General features: G+C 39.0%; 1 protein-coding gene across 1 annotated transcript in view; it reads left to right on the top strand.

Annotated features, from left to right (window-relative positions):
- The window catches only part of atrnl1b (attractin-like 1b), a 91163-nt gene that overhangs the window by 16640 nt on the left and 57712 nt on the right, over positions 1-16811 (top strand). Inside the window, exons 9-20 of the mRNA XM_084434125.1 lie at positions 618-801; positions 913-1067; positions 2031-2115; positions 2223-2434; positions 3385-3503; positions 3599-3731; positions 6015-6202; positions 8073-8286; positions 8403-8591; positions 11686-11904; positions 12563-12700; positions 14383-14476. Coding sequence (XP_084290251.1) covers positions 618-801; positions 913-1067; positions 2031-2115; positions 2223-2434; positions 3385-3503; positions 3599-3731; positions 6015-6202; positions 8073-8286; positions 8403-8591; positions 11686-11904; positions 12563-12700; positions 14383-14476 — 1930 coding nt within the window. The remainder of the gene's footprint in view (positions 1-617; positions 802-912; positions 1068-2030; positions 2116-2222; positions 2435-3384; positions 3504-3598; positions 3732-6014; positions 6203-8072; positions 8287-8402; positions 8592-11685; positions 11905-12562; positions 12701-14382; positions 14477-16811) is intronic.

Below are 16811 nucleotides of genomic sequence, written 5' to 3'. Positions count from 1 at the left end.
TGTTTATATAATTTTAGGACTTCACTTTAAACTTTTTTTTTATTTCAGTTAGTTGCCTTATTTTCAGTTAGGTCTTTTTAAAAAAAAATTTATTTAATTAATTTTCAGTTAACTTTTAGTTAATAATAACAACACAGATTGTACATTTAGTTGTTTTTTTAAAGACAATATAGGTAACTTTTGAGAGCAACAGTAAAACAAGTAGGTCTGCAGTGTTGAAACGGATTAGATTTTTTTATTTTACACCAGTGGTCCAGTAGATGAAGCTGTGGTTCTTTGTAAAGAACAAATAATGTATCTAGAGACTCTGTGTCTCTCTGTCTGAAGCATTTGAATAATCTGTACCTTTTTTTTAATCACGTTAAAGTCTTGGATCAGGGCATAATCTTTATGTTCTCAAGTGATATTACAAGTGTTGTGAACTCGTACCACAAAACATATTCTTTTGGGATGAGGTAACTCATTGTTATTCTACTCATTGCACTGAAACATGCTTACTGTCAAATTTCCGCAGACTGGTTATGGAGAGGCAAAATGTGTTTAATGTGTAAAGAAAATCCTTGACTTAAAGGTGCACTTTTTAATGTTAGAGTAAGTTATTTTGTTTCTGTGCACAGGGACGAACACTTGGCTGGTGCCAGAGACTAGAGGAGCAATTGCTCAGGGTGGTTATGGCCATAGCAGTGTGTACGACAGCGGTAGCAAGAGCGTGTACGTCCACGGAGGCTACAAATCTCTCCCAGCAAACAAATACGGCCTGGTGGATGATCTTTACCGCTATGAGGTTCAGACCCGCACCTGGTAAGAGTGCACATACATATTCAAGGGAAAAAAATAGTAGAGGAACAGGCTATAGTTCAGTTAGTTTCAGTTTTGGTGCATCAGTTTGATGTTGTTTATTGTGTGTCACAGGACGATTCTTAGGGAAAGCGGTTACCCGCGTTACCTGCATTCGTCTGTGCTGCTGGGAGGAACTCTACTCATCTTTGGAGGAAATACCCATAATGACACGTCTCTTAGCAATGGAGCCAAGTGCTTCTCTGCTGACTTTCTCGCCTATGACATTGGTTTGTGCTGGTACTTTGCTACACCTTTGACATACACTGCTGTTGAAAAGTTGGAGGTCTGTAAGATTTTTAATGTTTTTGAAGGAGATTTCCTTCTGCTCACCAAAAGGGATGGGTCTCAAAACCTGGTATTAAATGAGCCCTGGGCCTAAATAATGAAAGACTGCAGTATCGATAAGCTCTGACGTTATCGGTTCTGCTGTCGGTACTGGAGAAATTAAGAAAATACACTTACTATTTATTATTATCGATACCCATCCCTACTCTAAAAGGCTGCATTTATATGATCAAAAATACAGTAAAAGCTAATATTGTGAAATACTAGTATGTATTACACTATAATTTTTCTGAAAAAAAATTCTGCAATTTCAGCAGCCAATATTGCAGTCTTCAGTTATCATTATCAATGTTGAAAACAGTTGTGCTACTTAATATTTTTGTGGATTTGTTTTAGGATTCTTCGATGAATAGAAAGAACAACTTTTATTTGAAATATACTTTTTTTGTAATGATGTAAAAGTCTTTAACTGTCACTTTTGATCAAATTAATATATCCTTGCTGAAATATTGTTTAAAAAAAAAAAAAACTTACTGACCCCAAATTTTTTTAACGGTTGTGTACAGTTGTCAGCATTCCCACATGGAAAGCCAAAGAAATATCAGAGAATAAAAAAATTGTGTTGTCCAGGAAATGTTTTATTATAGTTAATAAAGTCCATGGAGATGTATTTCTATGTTCTAAAATATTAATATATTGCATAGTGATTTCAGATTTTATGAGCAAATCATTCCTAATCTGGTTCCACTTAATGACATGGTTAACCGGTTCACACCACAGCAGTCCGAATCAAACCAGTTTTTTTTTTTTTAAGTCTTACCGCAAATTAATTGAAAAGGGCATGAAAAAAGTAATTTGCAATAATTTGGTCAAAATTGTTTTATTTTCCATGTGCCTTTTTTCAGCGTGTGATGAGTGGAAGGTCCTTCCCAAACCAAACTTGCACAGAGACGTGAATCGCTTTGGACATACAGCAGTAACCAGTAATGGGTGAGAACCCCCCCCCCCACACACACACACAAACACACACACACACACACGCACTCTCGCAAAAGGTTGTTCTCTACTCAACTGTCTTTATCTTGTTCTCTTTCTAGATCCATGTATGTGTTTGGGGGTTTCTCTAGCGTCCTTCTGAATGACGTACTGATCTACAGGCCGCCCAGCTGTGAGGCTTTCCTGGGTCAGGAGCGTTGTGAGGCTGCAGGCCCTGGCGTGCGCTGCGTTTGGAAAGGGGGCCGCTGCGTGTCCTGGGAGCCCAGCTTCACTAACAGTACTACACCTGCTCCATTCTGCCCAGCCAAAGCTGGTAGGTATCTGGAAGAGGCTTAGAAGCTGCCACCCTCAGCTAAAACATTTTCTACCATGCCCAAGCCAAGAAATCAGTCTTGTGTGTATTGATCTAAGCCCTTGGGTTTGTCTGCTACATTGTGCACTGGCTGTGTTAATGAGAGAGTAATGGAGGGGGCACAAGCTGTCTGAAGCAGACGCAGAGGACAGTTTCCCACAGCCCTCCTCTGCTCTGCAGGACTGCCAGTCTGTTTGATCTTTTGCCACATGTCAGAACACAACCAACCACACAAAATCAGCCAGAATTGAGCCTTTGAAAGTGAGTGTGTGGACCTCCAGCCAATGCAGTATTTGGCTTGGTTTTGTTTGATTTGAAATTCAAACCTGAGGTCTTGAGAGGTGCATGCTGGGATAATCCCTGGCAGCGCTGGCCTTGTTTGTGTTGCCTGTGTGTCTCAGTGTTTTCTTCACCCCTGTCAGCCGCTGCTGAATCTCAAGTGCCATGGGAAAAATGTGAACTTGCAGTCTAAATTAAATCCTATGCGATAAAGACTGTGTACTATGAATTTAAAATAACGCTAAGATGCTGGAAGCATGCATGTTGTCAGATTTCTGAATGAATTACGCTTATGATCCAGTTCTTTTAATTATTGAATAAAGGATTGTCAAAGCAGAGAGACGCAGAACAGAGGCTTCTTTGATCCTTTACATAAGTTCCACTGTCTGAAGTCATGCGATTAGAAATAAATGGAGAATGGAAGGTGTTTGAAGTGCTAAATGTTTCTCTTCTACTTTGGTTAAAGGTCTGATATGAGAGTTTGCTTTGGAAGAGTTTAGATGTCTCTCTAGATTAATGTATGCCCTCATAACTGTTGGATGTTAATACTTAAGACTCGTTTTTTGCACTAAGCTCTTCTGCTCTTCTTCTCAGCCTTTCTTCTTTGTTTTTTCGATCTGTCTCTGCTCTAGCCACGGTGGATGAGAGATGTTACCGTTTCTCAGACTGCACCAGCTGTACCGCCAACACTAATGGATGTCAGTGGTGTGACAGCAAGAAATGCATCTCAGCTCTCAGTAACTGCACTGCTGTAAGTTGGCCTGCAGAGGGCATCAATCCTACACTTCACAACTCTGTGTGCTAGTAGTCCTGTGTTGAAAACTCTTTTGACTTTCTTTTTACTAGACTGTAAAGAATTTCACCAACTGTCCAATCAGGAATGAGCAGATTTGCAGTAAGATGGCCAACTGCAAGAGCTGCTCTCTCAACCTCAGCTGCCAATGGGATCCTCAGCAGCAGGAATGCCACACCCTTCCTGGTAAGAACGGCAGAGGATGGTGGGAGAGATTTTTATTTTATTTTGTGAACAGAGACTGATGGTCATTGGGCTTGTCAAGCATTTTTCACACATTCTTCACAATTGATTCCAATGGAGTTTGCCATTAACATGCTGCCAAGTTAAGGACATGATGAGCATAAAAAATATGTAGCATGCTTATATTGGGTAAAATAGACCATTTCAATGAGTTTATACACACTCATCTGCCATCTTAGATACATTTTATTCAGTGAGCTTACTACAGTGCATTGTGGGCTTATATATTGACCAAAAGAAGCTATTTTTTTTTTTTTTTTTTTTGAGCAGCCTTTGGCCCTGTTTACACCTGATTTAAAGATGCATTTTAGTCAATCGAATCACAAGTAGATGAGGGAGACACATACCCGTTTACACCTGGTGTTTTAATCTATTTCTTTTGTTCACTTTTAACCACTTCTGTCCTGATTTCTTCTATGGCAGGGTCTATGGGCGGGTAAATGTATAGATCTTTTGATCTAATAGACAAAATAAGGTCGCGCAATTTATATATGGACAACGGAAACACACAGGAAGCAACAGCTTTCGTTTCTGCTTTGACAGCCGCAAGATCACGCCGAATGCGATAGTGTGTGTTAGAAATCAGGAATGGTGAGAGAACATTTTGCTTGGTACGTTTTTTTCGTCTTCAATCCAAACTTGGTTCTCCTGCCGACAAAGTTTAAATCCCGTCTGGCTAGCGCGCTTCCCATAATGTTTACGTGTTAGGTCAGTAGGCGGAGAGTAGGCAGTCCTTTGTGGCTGTCCGAATACATTCGACCACATTAGCGTTTACACTATGAAAGCAATCTGGTCGAATTTGGTCTTCCACTACCTCCGGAAGTGGTCGAAAGTGGACAAGCTCAAAACGTTTTAAACCCTGTTTACACCTGTATTTAGCGTTGTCCACTTGTGATCCGATCGACCAAAACGCATCTTAATATCAGGTTTAAACAGGGCCTTTGTGTCAGAAGTGCACCTTAAAAGGTTGTCTAGACAGGAAGCTCACTAGTTTTTTGAAACAGATCCTGTTTTCGGCAGATTTAAAGACACCCCTTCCTTAGGGGTGTCTTTAGGGTTACCTTTAGGGTTAAAGACACCCCCGTACCTCTTCTATCGTTGTTTCGTAATTTTATTTTGGTTGTACTTGAATTTGTGGGTGTTGTGCTCTGTAAATTCTGACCTGAAAAAACTTCAGCATACCTGAAGGGACAATCAGGATACCTTTTGTCTTCTTTGAATTGTAAATTTGCTGAATGATTCATTCTGATTGTGCTTGGCATTTATCACTGTCGGAAATTTCTTCAACTGGCCACTTTGCTTGAATTAGCTATTGGCCCTTTTAGAGCTTCACTTGGTTCGAAAGAGTAATTTTCATCATGTTAAGAGCTCTCCTGCTGTCTCTGAAGAGCATAGATCAAACGAGAAATGGGAAAAATATGAGGCTTGAGATAAAAGCTCCTAATTCCTAGGGCTGGGAGAAAAAAATCGATTCGCCTAGCCATCGTGATTTTCTTTTTTTACGATTCTAAAATAGATTTTTATTCAGAATCGATATTAATTCAAATTCAATTGCTTTATTTTTGTCCTTGCTTGTAGATGAGGTTGACAGAAGTAAGCCACTTACATTCCAACAGAGGATGAAATGTGTTGTTATCTATGAGTGTTTAGTGACGTAATATCCCAACTGGACGCGTGGAAGAGATGTGAGACTGAATGCACTGAAAAGCCCTCACACTACTTATTTGCTGAGAGAGAGATAAGACAATAGAGCTGTATGATTAATCTTTAAAAGACTGATCTCGATTCAAACACCCACGCGATCTTGGTGCTAAAATACGCATTTATCGTAACATTGTTTCGCCACTAAGTGGCGACAAGTGACTATTAAAATTTGTATTTGTTATTGAATCATTTATTCAAGAGAATGTAGTACTGTATGATGCTTTTGAAATAAAAGTCATAAAGATGTGATGATTTGTTTTTGTAAATATGACTCATCTTATACATCATGTACAGTCTGTATAAGTGTATGATTTAACTTTTCCTGATGGTCTAGTGTTGCAATATAAAAAAAAAAGCAATATATTGCAATATCGAATCACAATACTTGTAGAATCGCAATTCTTAAAGAAAATCACAATACATGTCGTATCGGCATCCAAGTATCGTGATAGTATCGAATCGGGAGATAGGTGTATCGTCTCAGCCCTACTAATTCCTCGACATCTCATGATCTCTCTGTAGCCCAGCTGTGTGGAGACGGTTGGAGTAATGTTGGGGAGGCCTGTCTTCAGATCAATTCCAGCAAGGAGAGCTATGACAATGCTCAGCACTACTGCAAGAACCTGGAGGGAAACATCGCCTCCCTTACCACAGCCAAGCAGGTGGACTTCGTGCTGGACGAACTGCAGAAGTACCAGCTGAAGGGGAAGGTTTGTGTCCGCTCATATGTACACTACCATTTAGAAGTTTGGACCTACATTCTCGTTCCCTATCAATATTTTCCACATTCTAGAATGGTAGTAAAGTCATCAAAACTATGAAATAATACAAATAAAAGTATGAGAATTACGTAGTGACCATAAAATGGCAAGCAAATCAATGCTATCTTATATTTAGCCTATTCAAAGGAGCCAGCCTTTTCCTAGATTGCAGCTCTCCTCACGTTGGTCATCATTCTCTCAACCAACTTCCACCTGGAATGCTTTTAAAACAGTATTTTAGGAGTTCAACTGTATGCTGACCACTTGTAGGATTATTTTCTTTCACTATGTGATCCAACTCTACCAACTGATGGTAGTTTTGTAAAGAAAATCATAATAAAGCCCTACTCGGATGGTAAATATTTCTCATGTGGACGTCTGTAAAAAAAATAATTTGCATTGCACTTCATTGATAAAACTTTCGGATGGCGATTGATTCACGGTGGAGGAACGAGTTTTGTGATCCTATGAACCCGGGAACACACTGCTCACATGGTTATTCACACGATTGTCTGCTGTAAATAAAATGTCTCATGCTTGGAATAATAAGGAAAATAATATCCTATTTATCATTTGATAAAAAAAAAATCTGTTTAAAAATAGGAAGATAGACACACTATAGTTGAAATGGTGTTCCGTCTTGAATCTTATCTCAAAATGATGTGTCATTTTAAAAATGTGGAAATGAACGGAAATAAGTTAATGCAGCCTCTTATTTACATGAAGTAAACAAAGTTGCTTGGCTTATATATATATATATGGTATGGTATTTCATATCTGTTGCTGCATGGTTGCATAATGGTCCATTTCATATCTTTACATGCTTTTCTTCTCTTTCTCCTTTTTGTTCTTAACAGCTTCCACTCGCTGAGGTGGAGCGGTGATGAAATATTGTTCTTGTAAATACTTTCCAACATTTCAATAATTAAAGTGTACATCTTTAAAAAACATGGAAATTGCAGCGAAGCGCAACAGTTATCGTACGGTGCTCACCAGTGCTCAAAAAATATTTAAACAGTGAATTTTGAATTGATCTCTTCTTGTAAACTCAGTGATGTGGATTCGGACGGCAGTTAAATGATCAAACGACCTTGGTGTTTGTCAAAAAACAGTAGGTAATTCGACCAGGGTTTTTTACGCGGGTGGTGGGAGAAAAACACTGACATTCTGGATTTGGATGGCAGTAAAATCGCCAACTAGCCCCTGTAAATGTTGAAAATACTTTACGACCCCATGAGAAACAATTACCGTCCGAATAGGGCTATAGAGACAATCCAAGTCTTTCATCATTTAGTCTTTAAAAAAAATATTAAGATCATGAAAAACATACATTTAGTCAAGTGCGTCCAAAATATTTACTGGCTTTTTCACTATACCGTTCAAAAGTTTGGATCAGTTTTTGTAAAAAAAAAAAAGTCTCAAACTCCCCAAGGCTGCATTAATTTGATCAGAAATACAGTAAAACTGTAACATTGTGAAATATTATTACAATTTAACATGTTGATTTTGTGCTTAAGAAGCATTTCTTATCATTATTGAAAACAATTATGCTGTTTAATTGTTCAGAAAAAACAGCATTTATTTTAAATAGAAATGTTTTTTAACATTATAAAATCTTAGATTCTTAAATATTTTGATCAATTAATCATTGCTTAAAGTATTAATTAAAAACAAAACAAAAATCGAACTGACCTCAAACTTTTGAATGATAGTGTATACTCACATTCTATTAACATAATTGTGATTATTGCATCCTCTCTTAAAAATTTGTTTAGTCCCTAATTTTGTTAACTTTATCTGTGACTCATTGCGTTTGCAGAAACTGTCCCCGTGGGTTGGCCTGAGGAAGATCAACGTGTCATACTGGGGCTGGGAGGACATGTCTTCATTCACTAACACCTCTCTGCAGTGGCTGCCCGGTGAGCCCAATGACTCTGGCTTCTGTGCTTACCTGGAAAGAGCTCAGGTGTCTGGCCTCAGGGCCAATCCCTGCACAGCCAACACAGACGGCCTCATCTGTGAGAAACCAGTCGGTGAGTACCGATTCCGTTCTCCTATTCCCTTTATTTTTTAGTGAGGGCTTGGAAATGTGCCCATATACATAAGCATTCCCTGTTCAGTAACCTCATACATATTTCCTCTTCTGCAGTGAGCCCGAATCAGAACGCCCGCCCTTGTAAGATGCCCTGCTCACTGCGCACCACCTGTGAGAACTGCACCAGCCAGGCCATGGAGTGCATGTGGTGTGGAAGCACCAAACGCTGTGTGGACTCCAATGCCTACGTCATCTCCTTTCCCTACGGCCAGTGTCTGGAGTGGCAGACTGGAGATTGTTTGTGTGAGTGTCCTTATTTACATTTAGTGGCCATCACTTTTTTTAAAAAGCCCCAGAGAGATCTATGGTCTTTTTTTTTTCTCCAGATTTCAGCACTGACTTTCAGGGGAAAAGGAACTGCACTATTATTGGTAGCACAATGTATTAGCCAAGATATATACAAAATGAACCTACAAGTGGTAGTGAAAGAATTTTTTTTTTTTGGTAAGGATGCATTAAATTGATCAAAAGTGACAGTAAAGACATTTATAATGTTACAAAAGATTTCCATTTCAAATAAATGCTGTTCTTTTGAACTTTCTATTCATAAAAAAAAAAAACATTTTAACATTGATTATAATAAGAAATATTTCTTGAGCACCAAATCAGCATATTAAAAATGATTTCCAAAGGATCACATGACACTGAAGACTGGAGTAGTTATGCTGAAAATTCAGCTTTGCTATCACAAATGAATTACATTTAAAAAAACTTACAATAAATAACAGTTATTCTATGTTATTATTATTATTATTTCTATAACAATTATTGTATCTGTTTTTTGCTCAAATAAATGCAGCCTTGCTGGGTACAATATACTTCTTTGACAAACATAAAAAAAAAAAAAAACTGTTAAAGTTTTGGTAGTGCATATTTTTAAATAATGAATTGTTAATTGTTTAATAATTAATCATTAATTTTCTTTTTAGGAATATTTGGGGCTTTGAACTGATGGTGGGAAATGTTGTATGTTGGAATGAAACTGAATTAGAGGAGCTGTTTTCTCATGAAGCCCTTAGCCTTGTTTCTTGGAAGGGTTTCAGTGTATTCTCTTCCCAGTGATGAGAAAGTTGCTCTGTGGAGCCTTTCAGAGAAAGATACAACCAATCAGTGCCTGTCAGCAGCCTTGATTGTGTGGGTTCTTCATCTCTATCAGATCTGTTGTTTCATCCCATTAGCTGAACTGCTTGGCCTCTGATCCGCCTGTAATGTGCAATTAGTGTTTCAATTTGTCTGCCGAAGCATTCGCTCTTCCCTCTTGGCTGTTCAAGAATGGATTCTTATGGCACGTGTCGGCACGCCAAGTGATATAAACTTTAAGGAAAACGTGATGGTGAACGACATTAGGTGGAAATGTTCTGCAGGGAATATTAAAGTGATGGTTCACCCCAAAAAAAAGAAAATTCTGTCATTAATTACTCGCCATCATCTCGTTCCAAGCCAGTAAAACTTTCGTTCATCTTTGGAACACAAATAAAGATCTTTTTAATGAAATCTGAGAGCTTTCTGTCCCTCTATTGACAGCCTACGCAACTACCACTTTCAAGCCCCAGAAAGGTAGCCACTTTCAAGCCACTTTTATTTAGTTCACAGCTCTGTATGTCCTGTGTTATGCCAAGTTATGTTTGTCCTTCAGACTTGAGGCTTTAAGTGCTCATAATGTCTTATTTCACCCTGGCTATCAGATGGTGAGGTAAGGTACAGTCTCCTGAATGTAGTGTGTTTTTATGACAGGCTTAGACTTCCTGATAGAACTTCCATTATGCTTGGTCTGATGGAAAATGAATTAAAAGCTCTCTCCGCCAGAAAGAGGTGGTACTAGTCTGCAAATCTGTCTGGCTGAGGAAACCTTTTTGTCACCAAAATGTATCGCTCCATCCAAGTGATGGTTACTTAACGTTTCAAATGCTCCACCATAAGCCCTGGCCTGTGTCAGTGCCATTTTAAAGATCTATTTCTGCTTCTCTCTCTCTCGGTTTTTCGTTTTTCTTTTTCTCTTCAGGGTGCTTTGTCTCTGTCGGTGCATGCCTGGATGAGTTTGACTCATACTTGTGAAGGTGTACATTTTTGCACGACAGTGATTTGCACCGGGATGTGGGGAGCTTCTGTGTGTCGACCCTATATTGTATCAGTCTGATATATTCGCTCTTAAATCCGGCGGCTGCTGCCACTGTTCTGTTGGGCTGAAGGGCATTTGTTTATAGTCGGTTTGTACCATGTCCTTGTCGCACTGCCGGAGATAATATATTTGACTATTTGTCCCACATCTCTCTTGTTTCTCTGTATCTCTCCGCAATTGCCAGCGACACTTCAAATGTAATGATTTGTGACAATTACACTTCAAATACATTTTTTCCAAAGATGATTTCTGTCATTTTAGCTAGTGTTGGTTTTTCTTATTAGTATGGTTTTTGTAATTTATGTGATGCTACAAAGACAGGTTGTAACGAAAAAGAAGGGCTGGAGTTTGATACCGTGGCTCCACCTCGCACTCACTACTGCACAGACTCCAAATGACATCATCGGCGCAAGATGTCAACGGCCATTTCTGGGACAATTTGGCTTGATTTTTCAACAGTGGAAGGAAGCAGAGACACGTCATCCATCTTTATTTACAGTCTATAAGGATTATGAAGACAATTTATTTTAAGTCCAGAAAGTATCTAAATGGTCTCAATTTTGATGTGACTTTAAAACCAGTAATATCTGCTAGCTGAACTGCCATTTCTCTTCTTTTTTTTCATTTTTTTTCATTTAGGGAATGCCAATCAAATTATGTTTATGAACGTGACCCTTTATTTAAATCGGCAGGGATGCATTTTTATTCCCAGAGACGTCTCATCTGTTCTCAACGCCTAACCCGCCTCGACATATCCTCACCCCTAAACAAAAGGATTTTTATTGCATGCCGAATTAAATCATATGTTGCTGTTGAGGATCTGTCAGCTCCTGCAGTTGAAAATCCATGAATTCCTGCCAACGATAATGACTAACATTGTGCTTTTTCATTGTTATTGCTGCCATCATGTTGACCCTGAGCACACTTTGTGTGTAATGCTTGTTGTTGTGTGGTCTGAGATCCTAAGATTGTGATTTGGCTGCCAGGGTGGTGGATCAAACCGAAAGAGGCTGACGCATATGGCTCTGATGTGCTCTTTTGACAGAGTGAACTTTCTGGTGGTATTTGAGAGCATATTACTCAGTCAGTGGAATGATAATGCCCCATGGGAGCTTAAAGAAAGTATAATTTTAAGCATGTCTTTGCTGTTTATTTCGCAGAATCTACTGGCTTTATTCTCTTTGGCCTCTCATCTCACTCTATTCTCTGTCATTCCAGCTCAGAACTGCTCTGGTTTGCGGACATGCGGTCTGTGTTTGGAGCAGCCTGACTGCGGCTGGTGCGGAGACCCTAGTAACACCGGCCGAGGGCAGTGCATGGAGGGTTCGTATCGCGGACCCATGAAGAGCCCATCCAAACAAATCCAAGACATGGTCCTGGAGACGGGGCTCTGTCCGAAAGAGCGTGGCTTTGAATGGGCCTTCATCCAGTGCCCTGGTGAGAGCCTCAAACAATCACACGCAGACTTGACCTTTATTAAAGAGCAAATGTTCAACAAGGGGTTTCTCAAACTGCGGCCCAGGGACCCCCAGAAGGCACAAAGGGGTGCTAGGTGATCTTTGAAAAACTTGACAAGTTTTTTTATTTTTTTTGGCCTGTTAACATGTACATTTTAATAAATAAGTCCTAGTTTTTTTTTAAATTAACAAATATGCATATTGTTTTGTGGTATACACTACCATTCAACAGTCTGTCTGTAAGAATTTTTAAAGAAATGAATACTTTTATTCAGCAAGGAATCATTAAATTGAAAGTGACAGTACAAACTTTTACACTTTTACAGATAAACTTAAACTTATTTGAAATAGCTTGCTATTCATCAAAGAATACTGAAATAAATCATCACAGTTTCCACAAAAATAAAGTAGCACAACCGATTTCAACATTGATTAAGAAATGTTATTTGAGCACCACATTTAATTACTGTTTTTACTCTTTACTCTTTGAAAAAACATTAAAAATCTTATCAACTTAAATCTTATCTTATTTATTGATTTTAACACACTGAGAGTCGTCTCTGACATCAGTACTACAAAAAGTACTACAAAATCCAAATGCTTGAGTTTTTCCTGAACAACCAACTTTTATCTTCCAGCATGCCAGTGTAATGGTCACAGTACATGTGTGAACAGCAGCGTGTGCGAGCAGTGCCGTAACCTCACCACCGGCCTTCACTGCGAAACGTGCTTGCCCGGTTACCACGGAGACCCAACCAATGGTGGAAAGTGCCAAGGTGAGAATATTTGCACCTTCTACTGACAGGGCATTTTTGATATTCCATTCGGCCTAGTAGTAGAGAAAAGAACTCACTGTGAAATGAGTTTTGAGGTCATAGAGGTGGTTGCATTCACAATGATTTTTTTCCTCTTTTGCCCTGGAGATGTCAGTTTACAGCATTGCCCACACTGATCCTACGTGAAACAGAATATGCTGGCATTATGCTCTCAGATATGAGCAAACACCCCCACCAGGAGTTCAACACTAAGAACTAGTGGTCACGAAACGTGCTAGTTTAAAAATTCTAAAATTGTGGTCTTTAGAGACACTTAAGGGACCGTAAACTATCTTTTAATGTTTTATTTACAGCATGTTTGTATGAAAGTGGATTTGTGTTCCTCAGTGTTTTTGTGAAATTTTGCCCAAGGCCTCCTTTACTTTAATACTTGATGGCACGTCAGTTCGAAAAACTGCACCCTGCAAACCCTAGACACTATCATATTTCCCATGTTCTTGAGAAATATGATATTTATATTCCTTCTTAAAAGCTGAGCAACTTACAAAAGGCATTCTTACACACATCAGCATAAACCTTTGAAATACGAGCTACAGGATGCTGGGGATTAGAGACGGCATAGAATTGGTCCTATACGGGCTGTCATGTATGTTTAGTTTGGAAGGCAAAAGCCTGTCAGAGCCCAATACTCTACAACGATGTTAGCGCAGTGTGTAGAATTAAAGCTTATTTTAGATATAATTATGGTCTACTGCTCAACAAATTTGGAAATGGATTTCATTACAGATGTGGCACAGTACAGATGTGGCTGTGGCACTTAAAGTCAGTGTTTTTTTTGTCAGTGGCAAGAAGCTTCTGAACACAGATGAAGCTTGTTTGTGGTGTTTCAGAACTGGTGCTCTTAACTCTTACTACTAAACTTACTTACCAATCCAAAAGGACCACTTGCAAAAACTTCCAAAATCAAATGCAATTTGCAATATTGCCAATATATTGTTCTGCTGCTAGGCCTGCTCAGCATGTTGCACGTTCAACAGTTTAGTGTCAGTAAGATTTTTTTTGGTAACACTTTACAATAAGGTCTTAAAATGAATGTATTAACTAACATGAACTAGCAATGAGCTATAAATTTGTTAATGCTACTTAGTAGGGCTGTGACGGCATCTCGAGCCATGCGTATAACTCTCTAAATTGATGTTTTAGTTTCCGCTTGGCCTGGATTATGTAATAGTCTTATTTTCCTGTGCACATAGAATGAAAAGAATTTCCATTCTTTTTGTTTGTTGACCTCTGTGATTTAAGGTTCATAATTTATTATTTTGATATCCATCATTGATGTAGCCTGGGGTTCAACCTAATGTTCTCATTTCATGTAATGCAGCCAAACTCACTTCTCTAAGAACAAAATGTGAGAACAGAGAGAGACCACCTATGTGTTTTTGACCTCAAGTTTAGATCCAGTCGATTTAGTCATTTGTATTGTAATTTATTTGATTTATTTATTATTATGTGGTGTCACAGAAGTTCCCTAGAATTGCTCTGTTGTAGCATTAAATAATGCATTAGATAAAAAGAGGTCGTTCCGTATTGAGATCAAGCTATTTCCTTAAATTATGTTCTCCCTCTGTATATTTCTCATCTTCCCATTTTTGTCTGGTTCCTTCTCACCTTTTCTCTTCTAGCCTGTAAATGTAATGGCCATGCCAACGTGTGCCAGGTGCTGACGGGGAAATGCTTTTGTACCACCAAGGGTATCAAAGGCGACCAGTGCCAGCTGTAAGTACATCTTCTTCATACACCTCTAAATGAGGGCATATCAAGACTTTTATTTTAAAACAAATGATTTAATAAATACTAATATTATGATTATTGTAATTATAATTTAAATATTTGAGGCTACGAAGTCCCCTTCATTCCATTTAGCTTGACTGTGTCCTCACAATTTGGGCTTATCTGCAGACGCAGCACATTTTGTCTGCTTGTGTGCACACACTTTAATAGCACTAATGGAGGTGGAAGTGAGGTGTGGGAGTGTGTTGGCATCAGTTTGTGACTATTAGAGAGTCCGTTCATCAAACTCAAGTGCTTCACTCATTGCATTGTTGTATGTACATGCAACAATTCTAAAGAGTGGGTTGACCAGTCATGCTTATTTAGGAGACGTGGGTGAGAACTGAATTACCCACTCAGATGCTTCAGTTATAGAAAGAGAAGCAGCTTGAAATCCGCGCTGCTGTGTAGCATTCAGGGCTACAGAGCGGAGGGTGTTAATGCCTTTGTTTTGTTCTTTGGAGCAAATGCTTTGTTCTAGGCTGACGTGTAACTCTGGGATATGAAGAGGTGTGCAGCTCATGGAAGGCGTCACTTGATGTTTTAACAGGGTTTTATCGCAGGAAACAGGAAACTGTGACTTTATGCCTGCAGGTCTCTTTTCACATAGTATTATTTGCCACCACAGCACAATTTCATCATAAACTAAACGACAGCTGTACACCTTAGTAAGGTAATGACTCAGGAGGAGAAGGCACCATGGAAAGCATTGTTCATTTTATTTTCTTTACTGGTTCCATTGTTAACCGTAACTGAATGATGTTCGCTTCTGTAAAATTTTCTTGCACAGTGCATAAAGCATTCCTACAGCAGATGAAGCATCTGCACAGCACATGCAACATCATAATTAAATCTACTACACAATATGTCCAGTATAGTCCGATGAACTGGTTCTTTTTAGTAAATCTATGAAATCCAGTAAAAGTGACTCTTATGAGTTGGTTCTTTTTAGTGAATCAAAAACAGAGTGTGACCAACAGAGTCCGATTGTCAAACAAGTGACTCATATGAGTTGGTTTTCTTATTAGTAAATCAAAAGCATAGAATGTGACCAGAGTAGTCTGATTCTTTAATCTATTATGAGCTCTTTTTTTAGTGAGTCAAATACACACAGCGGTGTTGCTTGAACAAATGAAGTAAACACTGATTTTTAAATGGACCTCACTCTGTATCAAAAGCCGTTGTGAGAAAACATCTTTTAACTTGACGTTTGCTGTGTCTGGTGTCTATAGTGGTGGTTGTGGGCTCGAAGGGTTCTATCTCTCACACACACTTTTGTTTTCAGCGTGTGTGTGCATACCGGTAGATGCTTGTTTTTAATTGTGTGTAGCCCAATCAGGCCAAGCCAGGTCCATTGATGATGTATTCAAGCGTGTCTTCATCACAAGGACAAATGAGTGCACAGACAGCATTTGAGACGGCCGTTACCGCTTCCTGTTTATTCCTCTCCTTCTCACTCTGTTCTCTCACCTTCATTACTCAGAGCGGACAGATGCCATTACCCATCCTACATAATGAGGTCCATAATGAAGCACCGAGACCATTTTTGTCACGCACAAACACTATCACGCTCAAAATGGTTGATTAAAGACCAGGGGTCGTATTCACAAAACATCTTAAGGCTAAAAGTAGCTTCTAACTCGCTGATTTTGGAGAAACTCTTGGAGAAATGGCTTTGTCGGTCAGTTTTAGGACATTTTTGCTGTAAGAGTATTTCACAAAGCATTTTAGCGCTAAAGCCAGCTCCTAAATCTGTGAAAAGTTAGGGGTTGTCAAGAGGACTCCTTAAATCACTGAGACCAAATCACAAACAATCCCAAAATGGCCGCATCAGACACTGCCTAAAGACACTGTAGACTATTGAAGCAATAAGTGCTGAGCCTTCTCCCCTAATAAATGCAATAACTATTTTGATTTATCGATTTTAATTTGCAATGACATACAGTAACATAAAGGTTCATTCATGTACAGGCAATATACATTGAACGATGGAGAATAAAACATTGCAGTCAAGTTGAAAATAATTCATCGTCTGCGCTGATAGCCTTGTGGGCAGACTTCTCTCGATTCCTTGGTAAAAGTTGGTCTCAGCAGCTTTGTGAATAGGTTTTAAGAGGAAAATCTTACCTAAGAACTTTTACTGGCAAGATAAAATGTTTTGTGAATACGGCCCCTGATGTGCTGCAGTGATCGCTCGCTGTCCCCACTTTAGTGAGCTGACATTGTGAAAGAGCAGTTCAAAGTTTCCTTTCGCAGTCTTGAGTGGGACTTCAGAGCGACG

The sequence above is a fragment of the Rutilus rutilus genome (assembly GCF_951802725.1).
Source record: "Rutilus rutilus genome assembly, chromosome: 16".
NCBI classification, from domain to species: Eukaryota; Metazoa; Chordata; class Actinopteri; order Cypriniformes; family Leuciscidae; genus Rutilus; species Rutilus rutilus.
The sequence above is the reverse complement of the archived record's forward strand: the minus strand, read 5'-3'. Positions and strand labels throughout refer to the sequence as shown.